The 14,718-nt window shown below is 50.7% G+C and overlaps 1 protein-coding gene across 8 annotated transcripts in view; it reads left to right on the top strand.

Annotated features, from left to right (window-relative positions):
- Window positions 1-14,718, top strand: part of PCNT (pericentrin) — a 132,419-nt gene that overhangs the window by 80,488 nt on the left and 37,213 nt on the right. For 7 of the 8 annotated variants that reach the window (XM_053902928.1, XM_053902925.1, XM_053902931.1 and 4 more), the window contains 9 exons: window positions 1,087-1,316; window positions 1,889-1,999; window positions 2,113-2,130; window positions 2,868-3,074; window positions 5,187-5,345; window positions 5,609-5,761; window positions 6,623-6,715; window positions 8,467-9,291; window positions 10,631-10,822. In XM_053902928.1, coding sequence (XP_053758903.1) covers window positions 1,087-1,316; window positions 1,889-1,999; window positions 2,113-2,130; window positions 2,868-3,074; window positions 5,187-5,345; window positions 5,609-5,761; window positions 6,623-6,715; window positions 8,467-9,291; window positions 10,631-10,822 — 1,988 coding nt within the window. The remainder of the gene's footprint in view (window positions 1-1,086; window positions 1,317-1,888; window positions 2,000-2,112; window positions 2,131-2,867; window positions 3,075-5,186; window positions 5,346-5,608; window positions 5,762-6,622; window positions 6,716-8,466; window positions 9,292-10,630; window positions 10,823-14,718) is intronic. The other variant, XM_053902926.1, reaches the window with a different exon arrangement.

Below are 14,718 nucleotides of genomic sequence, written 5' to 3'. Positions count from 1 at the left end.
TAATTGCTGAGTCATTCGCATGAAGTGGTGATGGTAGTTTGCCATAAAAGATTGACAAATTTTTATAAAACAACATGAGTTTTGAAAGCATCAAAATGTAAGTGAAAACTATTGAAATTAAAATTCAGTTTAGAGATGGTTTGAACACTTCAGGATTCGTCAGAGGCGAGCCTCCTTTTTTTATAGGTGCTTACTAATTTCCAGTTTCTACTTGGACTGTGGCCTTATCATCCAGTTGATTTTAGATTGGCTTTGATTTCCTGATGGCTGGACCCTGTCCCTCTGAGACACGGCCCGGCCCTGCACGCATACTGAGCATGTTTACAGTGAACATCTGGGCGTGTGTTCCCTCTGATGGAGGTTTTAAGTTACATTTTATTTTTCCATATCGGAGAGTATACATAAAGGAATAATTCCTGGAAAATTAGCTGATACGTCTTTTGGGAATACCAAGATATATTCTTTCAGTCTTCAAAATGTTTTATTTTAGCCAATCTTAATTTAAAAAAATTTTTTAGCATTTATTTATTTTTGAGACAGAGAGAGACAGAGCATGAACAGGGGAGGGGCAGAGAGAGAGGGAGACACAGAATCCGAAGCAGGCTCCAGGCTCGGAGCCGTCGGCACAGAGCCCGACGCGGGGCTCGAACTCACGGACCGCGAGATCATGACCTGAGCCGAAGTCGGCCACTTAACCGACTGAGCCACCCAGGCGCCCTAGCCAATCTTAATTTAAAAGGCAGTTTTTTTGGTTTGTTTTTGCAGAAGTACTTGACTTTATTTTCTCCAGGTATCTGGCTAAATACGGGCTCACACTGGCTCGCAGAGTGCGTGTCCCCTCCCCGGCCGTGGCTGTGTCCCCCTGTTTCCGTGGGGTGGGGTCTGGGAGCCTCAGGGGACGCTGTGCCCCCGGCCCCTGGCCAGGCTCTGGTCTGGGGCTGCCGGGAAGGCTGGACGTGGGGTGGGCTCTCTCCTGGGATGTCCCTGCTGTGCGGGGACGCTGCCGAGCACATTTTGTTACCGCTCTGGCCCACGTACCCGCCCCGAGCTATGGAGCTTGTGTCCCTGTTTTCTCTGCACTCGCAGCTCTTCGTAGGGAGGTGGAGTGTCTAACCCAGGAGCAGCTGGAGGCCAGGAAGCAGTCTGAGAAAGACCGCGCAGTTCTGCTCTCGCAGATGAAGGTGTTCGAGGCCGAGCTGGAGGAACAGCTCTCTCGGCATGAAGCGTGTGCCAAGCAGGCTGAGGAGCTCTCGGCGCTGAGGCAGCAGATGGCGGCTCTGGACAAGCATCTGCGGAGCCAGCGCCAGTTCATGGACGTAAGCACCTGGGATAGGTTGTCTCTGTGGCCCCGGAGTCATCCTCATAGCGTGAGGTCCCACGACACAACGTTGGGTTCACGTGCGGCCAGATTGTTGTGGTCCCGTCGCTGCTTGGTGCTCATCTCGGGGGTTGTCGACGTTTGTGATGTGCGACTGAGGGGCCCCCTCATGGGCATGGCCTGGGGGCCTCCATCAGCCCAGGCTGCAGGCCCTGCGTGCCCAGCACCCGGGAGGCGCCTGTAGCTCCCCCAGTTGGGCCCAAGCCGTTTGCTTTCTGTGACGTTCCTCCCGTCCACGTTTACAGGCCTCCCCGCCTTGCACCTGCAGGGCCGTCCCTCTGCATTTCGCTATGTTTCACAAAGTGCCCATGACTCGGAGCCCATTCCTTGGGTAGTGACATGCGTGTGGAAGGGAAGTGCTGGCCGCAGCAGTCCGCGTCTGAGCAGGCTGTCCCCTCCCCCGACCTCGTGCAGCCCCCTCCCCTTCGGCGGGAGGTGGGTGCAGCCAGGGGAAGCGCTGTGTCCCGCCAGCGTCTGTGAGCTGTCCCAGCAGACCGCCTTTCTCGACAGGAGCAGGCTGTCGAGCGGGAACACGAGCGGGAGGAGTTTCAGCGGGAGATCCAGAGGCTGGAGGAGCAGCTCCGACAGGCGGCCCGGCCACGGGGCCCATGCGTCCGCGATGTAAGTCAGCCCGTCACACGCTGTACCCGTGGGGTAGCCATCCTCTGTGATGCTTTGAAGTTTTACCTTTCGGTTTCCTTGTCTGCCTTCCATGTACCTGACGACGACCACAGGAGCAGCTGGATGAGGAGGTACGGCGTGTTGCCCTCCCACCGCATGACCCGTGGGGCGGGGGAGGCCAGGGGCCCTCTGGCACGTGGGCTCGTTGCTTGCTTGTTTCTCTTGCTTCCTTTTGCTTGGAGCCCGACTTGCCTGCTTCCTTCTGCCTGGCATGGCTGCAGCTGATTTGCCTCTTCTTTTAAAGCATCACACATATTTTGAGATGATTGTGGATTCATTTTCAGCTGTAAGCAGTAAGACAGACGTCCCGTGCACCCTTCACCCACTTCCCTGGGGTGATGCCCACAGAGGTCGAGCCGGGAGCACAGCCAGGACACGGATGTGGGGTCCCCTCCCACCCACTAGCCCGTCCTCTGTGTTAGTTGTGTCGTGTCTGCAGTTGCACAAACAGACAAGCAGTTTGTGCCCGTGTGAGACTGACCTCCTTCACTCGGCCTGGCTCTCTGGACCCTGCCCAGGGTGCTGCTGTGCCCAGAGTCCTTTCCTTGTATTGCCGAATAGCTTTTCCTTCCCTACTAACAAGATTAACTTTGTTTTCCTAACAGATCTTGTGTTATATTAATATTTTTCTACGTCTTTATTGAGAGAACACCCGCATTACAATTTTCTGTCTCACTAGGCTCCTGGGTGTAGTCTCCGTGTAGACCACTCGTCGGGATCAGTGTTTCCTCAGTTGTGTTGTGTGCTTTCTTATTTGGAAGATGGCTGTTTTAACTATTGTATTTCTCAAGCAATTTCTTTGTTTTAGGTTGAATTGCTACAAGAAAAGTTGAGAGAGAAATCAGATGGGTTTGATGAACTGGTTATAAAGAAAGAATTGGCAGACAGACAAGTGTTAATCCAGGAACAGGAAATTAAACGTCTCCAGGAGACAAATGCCAGCTGCCGAAGAGAAGCGACTGAACTGCGAGAAGAACTGGAGAAGCAGAGAAACACCGTGAAAGCGCTGCAGCAGGTAGCGGCCCTTGTCGTGTGGAGGCTCTGTGGGGTCTCGGTCGGGGCTGTCGGCGGGGCACCTTCCACCTGTGCCGCTGTGCCCGCACCGTGCCGGGAGGACCGGGGGTTGGCAGATCCCTAGCGGGCCGTGCCGGAGTCCACTGCGGCCTCATTTCCTCCAAGGGGGTGTCCCCTCGTGTCTCACTGGCTGCCAGCCAACCCTCTGCTGCCTACACTTCACTGCTTCCGGTCTCTTGACAGTTGTTTGGGGCCGGGGGGGTGGGTGGCCCGCACAGCCAACATCCAGTTCTCGGCAGACCCTGGTGGGAGGTCGTGTAACTCAGACACCGTCCACCTGGAGGTGGCGTCAGCCCCCACAGGAGAGGGGCTCAGTCCCACGAGACTGCCCCCTCAGGGGCCGTTGGCAAGTCCTGTTGTACAGATGGAGGTTCCTGCGAGCCCCTCCTTGGGTTCGGTTAATTTGCTAGAGTGGCTCAGCGCTCTCCGGGAAACCGTTCACTCACTAGATCACCGGTGTGTTGAGAAAGGGTGCAACTCAGGAACAGCCAGATGAGGAGACACAGAGGGCAAGGCGCGGGGAGAGGGTCAGGAGAGTCCGTGCCCTCTCTGGGTGCACTGCCATCGGGAGCGTGCGTCTGTGGCACAGACATCGTCCTTTGTGTCTGAAGTTGAGGTCGAGGCGGACGCCCTCTGATTGCCAGGCGTCCGACCCAGCCACCCGGCCCTCCTCTCCAGCTGTTAGTCGCAGGAGTTGAGCTTGTGACTTTCATGTATTTCATGTCACCAGAGGTTAGACGCTTACCGGAAAAGTGGGGATTGGTGAGAAACCTTACTTTACAGTCGTTGGTTTGATCCTGTGACAAGTCCAGCTTCAAGGAGAGGAGAGTTTTTGTCAGGTGTGTTTGGTTGTCGAAAATGCAGACGCCAACAGTTAACTGAGGTCAGGGGTCTTCCCGAGGACGAGGACCTGGGCGGTTACTGTCTCGGGAGGGGCGCCCAGCACAAGAGGGGAGCCCTGCCCCTACTCTGGCCTCTTCTGTGCTGCCCGGGGACAGCTCGGCTCACGGCGGCTGCATCAGTCCCTGCACCCTCCCCCGTCTGCTCCTGCTGCACCTGTCTCTCTTCCCTCCCTCCTCCCTCTGACCTCTTCCCTCCTCCCTCTGCTCCACCTCTCTCTCCTCCCTCCGTCCTCCCTCTTCCCCCTGTACTTCTTCCTCCCTCTCATCTCTTCCCTCTGTACTTCTTCCCCCTCTCACTCTTCCCTCCTCCCTTCCTTCCTGTTCCACCCATCCCTCCTTCCTCCTCCCTCCTCCCTCTACCCTTTACTCCTGCCCAGTCCATCTCTCCTTCCTCCCCTCTTTTCTCCTCCATACTCCCTGCTCCCTCTCCCCTCCATCCCTGCTCTATCCGTCCCTCCTCTCCATTCTTCCTTCACTCCTGCCATCTCTCTTCTCTCTGTCCCTGCTCCCTCCCTCTTCCTGCTTCCCTCCCTTGCCCCTCTATCTTTTCTCCCTCCTCCATCTTTCCTCATCCCTCCTCCATCTTTCCTCATCCCTCCTCTCTTCCCTCAGCAAACATTTACTGAGCATATTAGATACTATAGGTATAAAAAATGCCCCTTTTCCCTTCCACAAAGATGTAACTTTTTGTCCACTTAATTTATTGTGACTCTTTTGTCCATATTAAATGCCCTTTGAAAATTTTGAATGAGACATTAGTGTTCATCTTACAGATGTGCGGTGCCCTGATGAGCCATCGCCCTGTTTGTTGGCAAGTTCTTTGCAATTTTCTTCTGAATAGCCAACAGTCTAGAGACCATTTTTGGGTCTTCCTGAATAATTACTAAGGATGAATTTATTGCAGTGACCTCGCTGGCACACACATTGGCTCTCTGTTTGGGGTCACATCCTTCACCAAGCAGATCTGTGCTCTGGAGCACAGCCGGTCTATAGATTGTGTGTCTGGTGCGTGCAGGGGCGCACAGGTATGTGCAGTTGTGTGCACGTGAGCTCCAGGAAGAGCTGAGGACACCATGCACTCAGATCACAGTTTGAGGCCCCCAGTTCCTGAAGTACTTGCCTAAAGTAAATCTTCTTTTATTCTTAAACAGGATAAAGAGGCATTACAGGAGCAGTGTGGAGTGGTGTCCACACTGCAGTCTAAACTCGATGAGGGCAATTGCCCCACACCTCCTGCAGGCACTTGTCCTGAGAGCCCAGAAGTCCAATTAGAGGCAGTACAGACAGCGCTCCGGCAGCGGGAGAGTGAGGCAAGTGTGGGGGGCCGTGGGGGACTCCCCTCTGCTCAGGGCTGCTGGTGGCCTTCACTGCCCTTCTGTGTGGAGGGGCAGGACACCCAAATGATGCAGGAAGGGGTCTGTGTCTACTGTATATAACAGCTTGGTGTGGGCTATAAAATATCAGTAGCTCTTTTTTGCCGTGTACTTAAATCTTTTAATTTGTAGCTTTCATAATTATTAAGTGAACTAGAATGTTAGGTACTTTTTAATATTCTCTCTTATTTTAATGAAAGGTTTTAGACTTGAAAGAACAGTTAGGAAAGATTAAGGACGACTTAGTCAGCAAGCGCGATGAAGGGCCGCACCTGAACGTGAAGCTGGACACACAGAGCAGCCGTGCCTCCGTCAGCCTGCGAGAACTGCAAGAGGAGAATGCTCGCTTGAAGGTGAGCCGGGCAGGCCTGCCCAGACACCAGGCTCCACGTCTGTGCCCGTGCCACCACCTGCCCAGGGACCACCAGCCCCGGGTGCCAGACACTGTGGGCTCCGAGGGTAGTCCTCTGCTGCAGGGGTTTCAGGAGATGCCTGCCTTCTGCTCCTAGGTCTGAGCCGGGGTGGCTCTAGAAGGTGTGCAGGGGGCAGAGCCCAGGGCCACCTGGACCCCGTGCCTCCTGCACCAGCCTCTGGGTCTGGTGTGCGTCTTGAGAGCCAGTCTTGTAGAGGATGCTTGTTGGAGCTCAGCGGCAGCAGGGGCACACTTGTCTGACAGTAGAAGCTGTCAAGAGAAAGTAAATGTTCACCATTTACCTATTTGGGTCATTATAGACACCCCGTTCTCGGAGAGGTGATTTTTAGTTGTTAACCCTTCCTATGAGCAGGACGAAGAAAAATACTTTTATTTTATTTTTTTTAATTTTCTTTTTCTTTCTTTCTTTCTTTCTTTCTTTGAAGACATTCTGTTTTCAAATCTTCTAATGCCTTAGTGTAATCATGCTTCTGAGGAGACTCAGGGTGTAAAGGAAGCAGCCTTGTGATGTATTGCGTACAGAGCCCTTGCCTGTGGCACCCCCGGTTGCTGTTGGGTGCGTGACCCTCACAGGCAGTGTCACATGATGCTGGTGACAACAGGGTTTGAGGCCAATCGCAGGCATCAGGCGTCCTTCAGTGGGAAACATACAGAAAACCACTTTTGGATTGAATGCTAGCATTTACACTCATGGGTTTATTAGGGTACCGCACGTCTGCCAGGTCAGGGGACTGCTTCCCATAGTCACATTTTATTGGCGTCGCTGTGATTATTTCCACAGGCATTTCTGCAGAACAAAGAAAAGGAGATCATGTGTGTGAGCGAGCAGCTCGAGGCTCAGCTGGCCGGGATGGGAAGGGGCGCGCTCAGTGAGGTAGGCCTTTCCCGGCACCCCTAGAACCAACATACCCCTCGGGGGCGAGTGTGCCGGGGGTGGGTGGCACCAGGCCTTGTCAGCTCTGCGGTGTCCCGCCTGGAAAGGGACCACTTCCCCCAGAATGGGGAGTACTCCACACGTTGCAGGAGACCAGGTGTGCGTGCTCTTGGCCCAAGTGTCCACCCTTGTTCTCAGTTCGTGGCCCACGCGGTCTTCCCTCTTTGGGCTCCGGGTGCCCCTCTGTGGCCTGCCTGCTCCAGCCGTGCTGCGTCCCAGAGGGCTCATCTCCGATTTAGTGCTTGACTCTTTAAAGCCACCTGCATGTGCTGGGTTTATATTTATGTATGTGTATATAATATATATATTTTTTTACATTTATCTACTTATTTTGAGAGAGTGAGCAAGCAAGGAAGGGTCAGAGAGAAAGGGAGAGAATCCCAGGCAGGCAGCACACTGTCAGCATGGAGCCCGTCATGGGGCTCAAACCCACGAGATCATGACCTGAGCCAAAGTCAAGAGTCGGGTGCTTAACCGACTGAGCCACACAGGCTCCCTAGGTTTATATTTCAGGTTTTCCGTTTGTGTTGTGATTGTGGCTGGTCTGTAGCACCTGCCTTTTCATGTCTGGGTGTTTAGAGTGAATAAGCCCACGTCGTGTGCCGTCAGAATCACCCTTGAAACTCCCTTCGGGTGTCTGAGGGGAGACGAGAGTCTGCATGGCGCCCAGCACAGGGGGCACGCAGGCCGGCGGTGAGGGTCGCACCTCACCAGGGCCTACCTCTGCCAGCCGTACAGTTCACGGTGCAGATTTCAGCATGGTGGATGCGTGTGTGATGGATAGCTCATATTCTCTAAACCAAAACCAAAAATTAACTCGTTTTCTTTTGTTTTCAGTATTGGCCAGATTTGCGTTTGAGTTTAAAGGAATTAAATGGCACTAGTGAAACCAAGAATTGTTGTGAAACCCTCAGTTTTCAGGAAGTGAACATTGGACTATAAGAAATTGGCTGGAGATGGTAAACTGGAGCACGAATGGCTTAGTCACTAGAATGGAGTTTGGAGCTGTATTGACAAAGATCTCAATCTGATTTTCCACCTGGCAAGATAGTTAACACCTACGTTTCAATTGTCTTATCTTCAAAGTAGCAATAATAACATTTCTTACCTTAAAACCTTGAGGGTGACATTAACCAGCATGAGTGGAAGCATTCTCCAAGGTCCAGGGGGGCACAGCGCTAGGCTCGGAGCAGTCGTGGCGGCAGTGACGGCCCCATGCATGCACCTGGCTCGGTCCTGCTCTTCAGTGTTGCCAGTCCTCAAGCCTGATTTTCTTCATTTGTTTGTCTTCTAGTGTTAGAACCATGCCTAAAACCTAAAATCTCCCTTCAGTAAAACCAAGCAGATCGACGTTACTTGAATATTAAAAAAATACACGTTAAGGGTGGTGACATTAGCGTGGAGGTGCCACGGAGAGGCAGCCAGGGAAGCTCTCTCTGCCCATCGCGGTGATGGCACAGAGTGAGAGGAAGTGTCCAAACAAGAGGCAAAGTGGCCACCGTGGGTGTCCCTTCCCAAGCACTTTGGTAACCCTGATGCGGTGGGAGTGCAGCTTTCGGGTGTTTTCAGGTATTAAAGGTCATTTGTTAATTTGGTGCCACAGCTCAAAGTCGCTCCTGAACCTCAGATTAAAGGAGGGAAATTCTGAAGGTGGAACGTTTCATTCGCCTCTGAACGTGCTTCTTCCTCAGGTTCCCTGTGACAGAAACTCAGAGATCGAGGAGCTTAGGTCCGTCATCGAGAATCTGCGAGAGAACCAGCAGCGACTGCAGAAAGACAAGGCAGAGGAGATGGAGCAGCTCCATGAAGTCATCGAGAGGCTGCAGAGGGAGCTCTCCCTCGGCGGCCCTGCGCCACTCGGGGCCCAGGTCAGCGAGCTGCCCGGCGACCCTGCGGCCAGCGCCGAGGCGCTGGTGGCGACGGGGCCCGCGGGCCGGCTGCTCTCGGAGCAGGAGCGCCGGCACGGCCAGGCCCTGGAGGCCCTGCAGCGGCGCCTGCAGGCCGCTGAGGAGGCCGCCGCGCGGAAGCTGGCCGAGCTGGAGCACAGCGCAGCCCTCAGGGAGGCTGAGGTCCAGGGCATGGCCTCCCAGATCCGAGCCTTTGAAGCTGCCCTAAAAGCAAAGGAAGCGAAGATTGCAGAAAGGGATTTAGAAATCGATGCTCTGAAGCAGCAGAAACTGGCCCACTCCGCCGAGCTGGAGACCATCCTGTCCGCCTTCGCCCGCTTCCGCCGTTCCCTGGAACAGCAGCCCCTGACCGCTGAGGATGAGCCCCCAGAGCTTCAGCGGCTCCGAGCGCAGTGCGTCCGCCTCAGCCGCCAGCTCCAGGTGCTGAACCAACGGTTCCTGAGGTGCCAGAAGGAGCTGGACAAGCAGCAGGTGCGAGGGGCCCACCTGCACCCTCGTGCAGAGGGCAGCTCCCAGGGACGAGGCCCTGGGGGCGAAGAGGCCTCTGATGACAAAGCGTCAGGGCAGGACGTGGGCACAGCCCCTAACAGCCGTGTCGGAGACCCACAGGTGGGCCTTGTTCCTTCCTGGTCCGCAGAAGGGACAGCCTCTGTGCATAGGGAGCTGGGGCTGGGGTGCGCCGGGGGAGCAGGCACACGGTGGTACCAGGGAGCTTTGGGAGATCAGGCACACAGTGGTACAGGGGTGCGTTGGGGGAGTGGGGGCACACACGAGGGTACAGGGGTGTGTTGGGGGAGCAGGGGCACACACGAGGGTACAGGGGCATGCTGGGGTGGGGGGGAGCGGGGCACACATGGGGGAGCCAGGGAGCACTTGGCGCCTGCAAGAGGCCCTGACCCAGACCACAGAGCACTGTGGCTAGACCAGGGATGGTTGGATGTTCTGTCCAGGAGGACCTACTGTTCCTCCTCCTTTCTCTTTAAGTCAATGACTGTCCTTCGTGTGCCAGGCAGTGGGGGATAGAGTTCCCACAGGGTGGCTTCTGGTGCTGTAGAGAGAGGAATCTGAAGCTCGTGGCTCCTGGGTGCATTTAAAGTCCCTAGAACCTCAGGTCAGAACATGTGTACACAGTGGAACCTGGGGCTGCCCTATTTCTTATACTTTTAAACTTCATATCTTTGAGAGTAATTGAAGGTTTTCAAAGCCCTATGATAGGGAACATTAAATGATGCAGAGATGGCTTTGTTTTAAGAGGCTCCTTGGATTTTCCTCTGTGGATTCTATTCAGTTGCTTTGTTGTTGTTGTTGTTAAGTTTATTTATTTTGAGAGAGTGCAAGCAGGAGAGAGACAGAGAGAGGGAGGGAGAGAGTGAGAGAGAGAGAGGGAGAGAGAGAGGTCCTCAAGCAGGCTCCATGCTCAGTGCAGACCCCGACCCGGGGCTCAGTCCCACAAACCGTGATGTCACGAGTCGGGTGCTCAGCCGACTGAGCCACCCTGGCACCCCTCAGTTGCTCTAATTTTTAACACTCCTCTCCTGTGTAAAACTTTTTAAGTTCATTTCAGTCTGGTCCTGAGAACTCCAGACTCTCTGCCTGCTGCCTCCTGCCATCTGCAGCTTGCGTGGAGCAGCTCCCGGTGGCCCATGTGTTGTGGGGTTTCCTGGCTGGTGCCCGTGTCACGGCGAGCACGTCCTGGCCTGCTGTGGCAGGGAGCAGGCCGTGTGTGCAGTGCTCACCTCTGGTCTCCTGTCCTTCGTGATTTAGGAGACGGGGACTTGCTGATGCCACCTGTGGACCTTCCCTCGGGGCCCTGCTGGCCAACATGCAGGCTCCAGAGCTCCGGGAAGTCCCAGGCAGCCCGACGACTGTGCTCAGCGTGCGTCGTTCTTCCTGGTGCTTTTAGCTCTACCTTCACGAGCGTCACCCTTGTTTTCTCTGCTTATTGCAGAGTGCAGTTAACGGTGATCTGCAGCCTGCCAAAGCCCCGGTGACGCCAGACCACCCAGGTCCACACAGACAAGACCGCGTGATGTCTGTGCTCGCGGCCTGCCAGAAGCAGCTGGAGTCTGAGCTGCTCTTGGTGAAGAGTGAAATGCACTTGAGCATGGACGACCGTGGCAAAGTGCCGGGAAGGATGAAGGTACCTGGGCACACAGCACGTGGTGCTGAGCGGGCATAGACCAATGTTACATGGATGGCAGCTCTATTGTGTTCTTGGAGTGGTCTGTCCACATCTGTTTTGAAGTTTCCTACATGTTTTTTTTTTTTTTTTTTAGGTATTCTCTAGAAATGCACATTTCCCATGGTCTAGCCTATGAAAAATGAGCAGTTACTTCTCCCTTAGTGACAGCAGTAGGATTTAACTGGACTCTAAGGTCTGTCCCTAGGGTTTTCTGTGTGAGGACAGCTGCTCTGTGGCTCAAGGCCTTTATCACCAGTGTTACTTTGAAAGCTCACATTTATTTTTTTGAACCTCAGGGGTTTTCCCTGCATATTTTGACTTTATGCTCCTGGCAGAGAAGAGCATAGTAATCTGGAACGCAGCAGTTTGAGCACTCTCGTCACCAGGGCAGAAACAACACGAGAGCTGACTTCTCTTTCCTGGGCTGGGGGCTGCACATTGGCCCATCAAGTGTTACAGGGTCGAGGTGTTCCGAAAATCAAAAGTGGCTGGTTTAAAGGTTTTCCTAAGGGCAGTGGTAGAGCGTGCTTAGACCCTGGCTCTTGAGCCTGCCAGTGTAGACGTTGCACAGTTCGGCAGGATGTTCCAGCTCTGCTTTTCCGGGAACTCTCCTGTGGCGTGCCAGGTACACCGCATCCCTGTTGTAAAGTCTGCAGGTTCTGAATCGTGCAGGTGTAGGCCCAGGGACTTCCGGCCAGGCCCACACACCCGTGCCTGCAGTTTTGATCGAAGATGCCTAAATCTGGTTTTATATGTTCATCAAATCCCCACAGGAAGTTTAATTCTGTTTGGAGAGGACTTGTTCTCTAACTCTGTGTAGCAAACATATCTCCATGCCCTTTTGATAAGAACATTTGTTTGAATTTTTAAGAGATAGGTCAACCCCATGATTATGCTCTGGTTGCAAAATTCTTGGAAGTTACACATGGACAAGGAAATGCCAAATTCATTCCATAAATCACTATTTTATATTTTTCTTTTTTTGTTTTAGGTTTTTATTCAAGTAATCTCTACACCCAGTGTAGGACTTGAACTCATGATCTTGACATCAAGAGTCACATTCTCTTCTGGGGCAACTGGGTGGTTAAGCACCACCGGTTAGGCATCCAGCTTCAGCTCAGGTCATGATCTCGAGGTTCGAGGGTTCAGTCCCTGCGTCGGGCTCTGTGCTATCAGCTCAGAGCCTGGAACCTGCTTCAAATTTTGTGCCTCCCTCTGTGTCTCTGCCCCTACACCCTTGCGTGTGTGTGCACTCTCTCTCTCTTTCAAAAATAGATAAACATTAAAAAAAAAAAAAAGTCACATTTTCTTCTGACTGAGCCAGTCAGGTGCCCCACAATTCTATATTTTTCAGTGTTTGCATGTAGAAGTTTCCAGACCTTATTTTCCTCAAAAAAGAAATGCTTATGTCCTCAGTAAATTACCCCAGAAATAGGTTATGACTGTGTGTGTGTGTGTGTGGTAAAATACATATAATGTAAGAGTTACAGATAACAGTCATTTTTTTAAGACTTTTTTTTTTTTTTTTTTTTAAGTAATCTCTCCACCCAGCATGGGGCTAGATCTCACAACCCTGAGTTCAGCAGTCACACACTCCACTGACTCAACCAGCCAGGCACCCCACATCTTAACCATTTTTAAATGTACAGTTCAGTGATCCTGCATACACATTAGTGAGGTTGTGTAACTAACTATCCACTTTCATACCTGTTGTCATTTTGTAAAACTGAAACTCTGTACCCATTAAACAGTAAGTCCCCATTATCCTCACTTCCCATCCCCTGGCAACCACTGACTCTGTCTCTGATTTTGTTTATTCTAAATATTTCATGGTGGGTCGTATAGTCTTTGTCTTATTGTGACTGGTTTATTTCAGTTAGCTTAGTGTCCTTGCAGTTCACCCCTATTGTAGCATGTGTCAGAATTTCTTTCTGTCTTAAGGCCGAATCATAGTCCATTTATATATATGCCACGTGTTGCTCATTCATTCACAGTCAGTGGGCACTTAGGTTGCTTCCACATTTTAGCCATTGTGAAAAATGCTGCTGTGAACATTGTGTATAAATCTCTCTTTGAGACCCTGCTCTTGGTTCTTCTGGATATATATCCAGAAGTGAAATTGCTGGATCATATGGTAGTTCCATTTTTAATTTTTTGAGGAATCTCCATACTGTTTTCCATGGTGGCTGCATCATTTTACCTTCCCACCAAGAGTGCAAGAGGGTTGCAAGTTCTCCACGTCCTTGCCACGTTTGTTATGTTACGTTGTGTTGTGTTGTGTTGTGTTGTGTGTGTGTGTCTTTATAGTAGCCCACCTAATGGGTGTGAGGTTGTATCTCGTGTTGTTTTTCTTTTTAATTTTTAATTTTAATTCCAGTATAGTTAACATATAGTGTTCTGTTAGTTTCAAGTGTATCATTATAGTTTTTATTTGCTTTCCTCTAATGATTAGTGATAGTGGACATCTTTTCATTTGCTTGTTGCCCATTTGTGTATCTTCTTTGAAGTAAAACCTATTCAAGTTCTTTGCTCATTTTATTTTTTTTTTAGAGGAGCCCCCCCCCCCTTTTTTTTAAGCTTATGTATTTTTGAGAGAGTGTGAGCAAGGGAGGAACAGAGAGAGAGGGGGGGAGACAAAAGATCTAAAGCAGGCTCCACCCTGAGAGCACAGAGCCTGACGCAGGGCTCAAACTCAGTGAGCTGTGAGATCATGACCTGAGCCGCAGTTGGGACACTTAACCGACTGAGCCACCCAGGCGCCCCTCTTTGCTCATTTTAAAGTCAGGTTGTTTTTTTTGTTGTTGTTGAGTTTTAGGAGTTCTCTGTGTATTCTGGATATTAATCCCTTATCAGGTGTAGGATTCACAAATATTTTCTCATATTCTGTGCACTGCCTGTTTACGCTGGATGGTGTCTTTTGAGGCACAAATTTTTAAAATTTTCTGAAGTTTAGTTTGTCTTTTCTCTTGTTGCCCATGCCTTTTGTGTCATTTCCAAGAAATCATTGCCAAATCTAATGTTGAGAACCTTTTGTCCTGTGTTTTCTTCGGAAGCTTTATAGTTTCAGGTTTTATGTTTTAGTCATTGATCTATTTTGGGTTAATTTTTGTATGTGATGTTAGTTAACAATCCAACTTCATTCTTTTGCATGTATGTGGGCACCCAGTATTCCCAGTACCATTTGCTTGATAAGACTGTCTTTTCCCTAGTGAATGGTCTTGGCATCCTTGTAAAAAATCACCTGACCATGTATGTAAGGATATACATCTGGGCTCTCTATTCCATTGGTCTATATGTCTGTTTTTATACCAGTACCACACCGTTTTGAGTACTGTAGCTTGATTATGAGTTTTGAAATTAAGTAGTTATAAGCCCTTCAGCTTTGTTGTTTTTCAAGATTATTTCGACTCTTTGGGTCCTTTAAGATCCCACATGAATTTTAGGTTGGGTTTTTCTATTTCTGCAAAAAGTGAATTTTGATAGAGATTGTATTGAATGTGTAGATTGTTGGTTCGTATTGACATTTTAACAGTATTAGGTCTTTCAATCCATAAACATGAAACGTGTTCTCAGTTGTCTTCCTTAATATCTTTCAGCAATATATTGTAGTTTCATTGTACAAAACTTTCATCTCTTTAGTTCAGTGAATTCTTAATTAGTTTCTTCTTTTTTGTTGCTATTATAAATTGTTTTCTTAATTTCCTATCCGGATTGTTCATTGTTCATGTATAGAAATGTAACTGATTTTTGGATGTTGACTTTATATATCCTGTGACTGTGCTGAATTGATTTATTAATTCTAACAGGGCTTTTTTTTTGTAGAATCTTTGTTTTCTATTTATGATCATATTATC

Source organism: Panthera pardus, unplaced genomic scaffold (assembly GCF_024362965.1).
Source record: "Panthera pardus isolate Hobbes unplaced genomic scaffold, ASM2436296v1 HiC_scaffold_16, whole genome shotgun sequence".
Classification (NCBI taxonomy): Eukaryota; Metazoa; Chordata; class Mammalia; order Carnivora; family Felidae; genus Panthera; species Panthera pardus.
The sequence above is the reverse complement of the archived record's forward strand: the minus strand, read 5'-3'. Positions and strand labels throughout refer to the sequence as shown.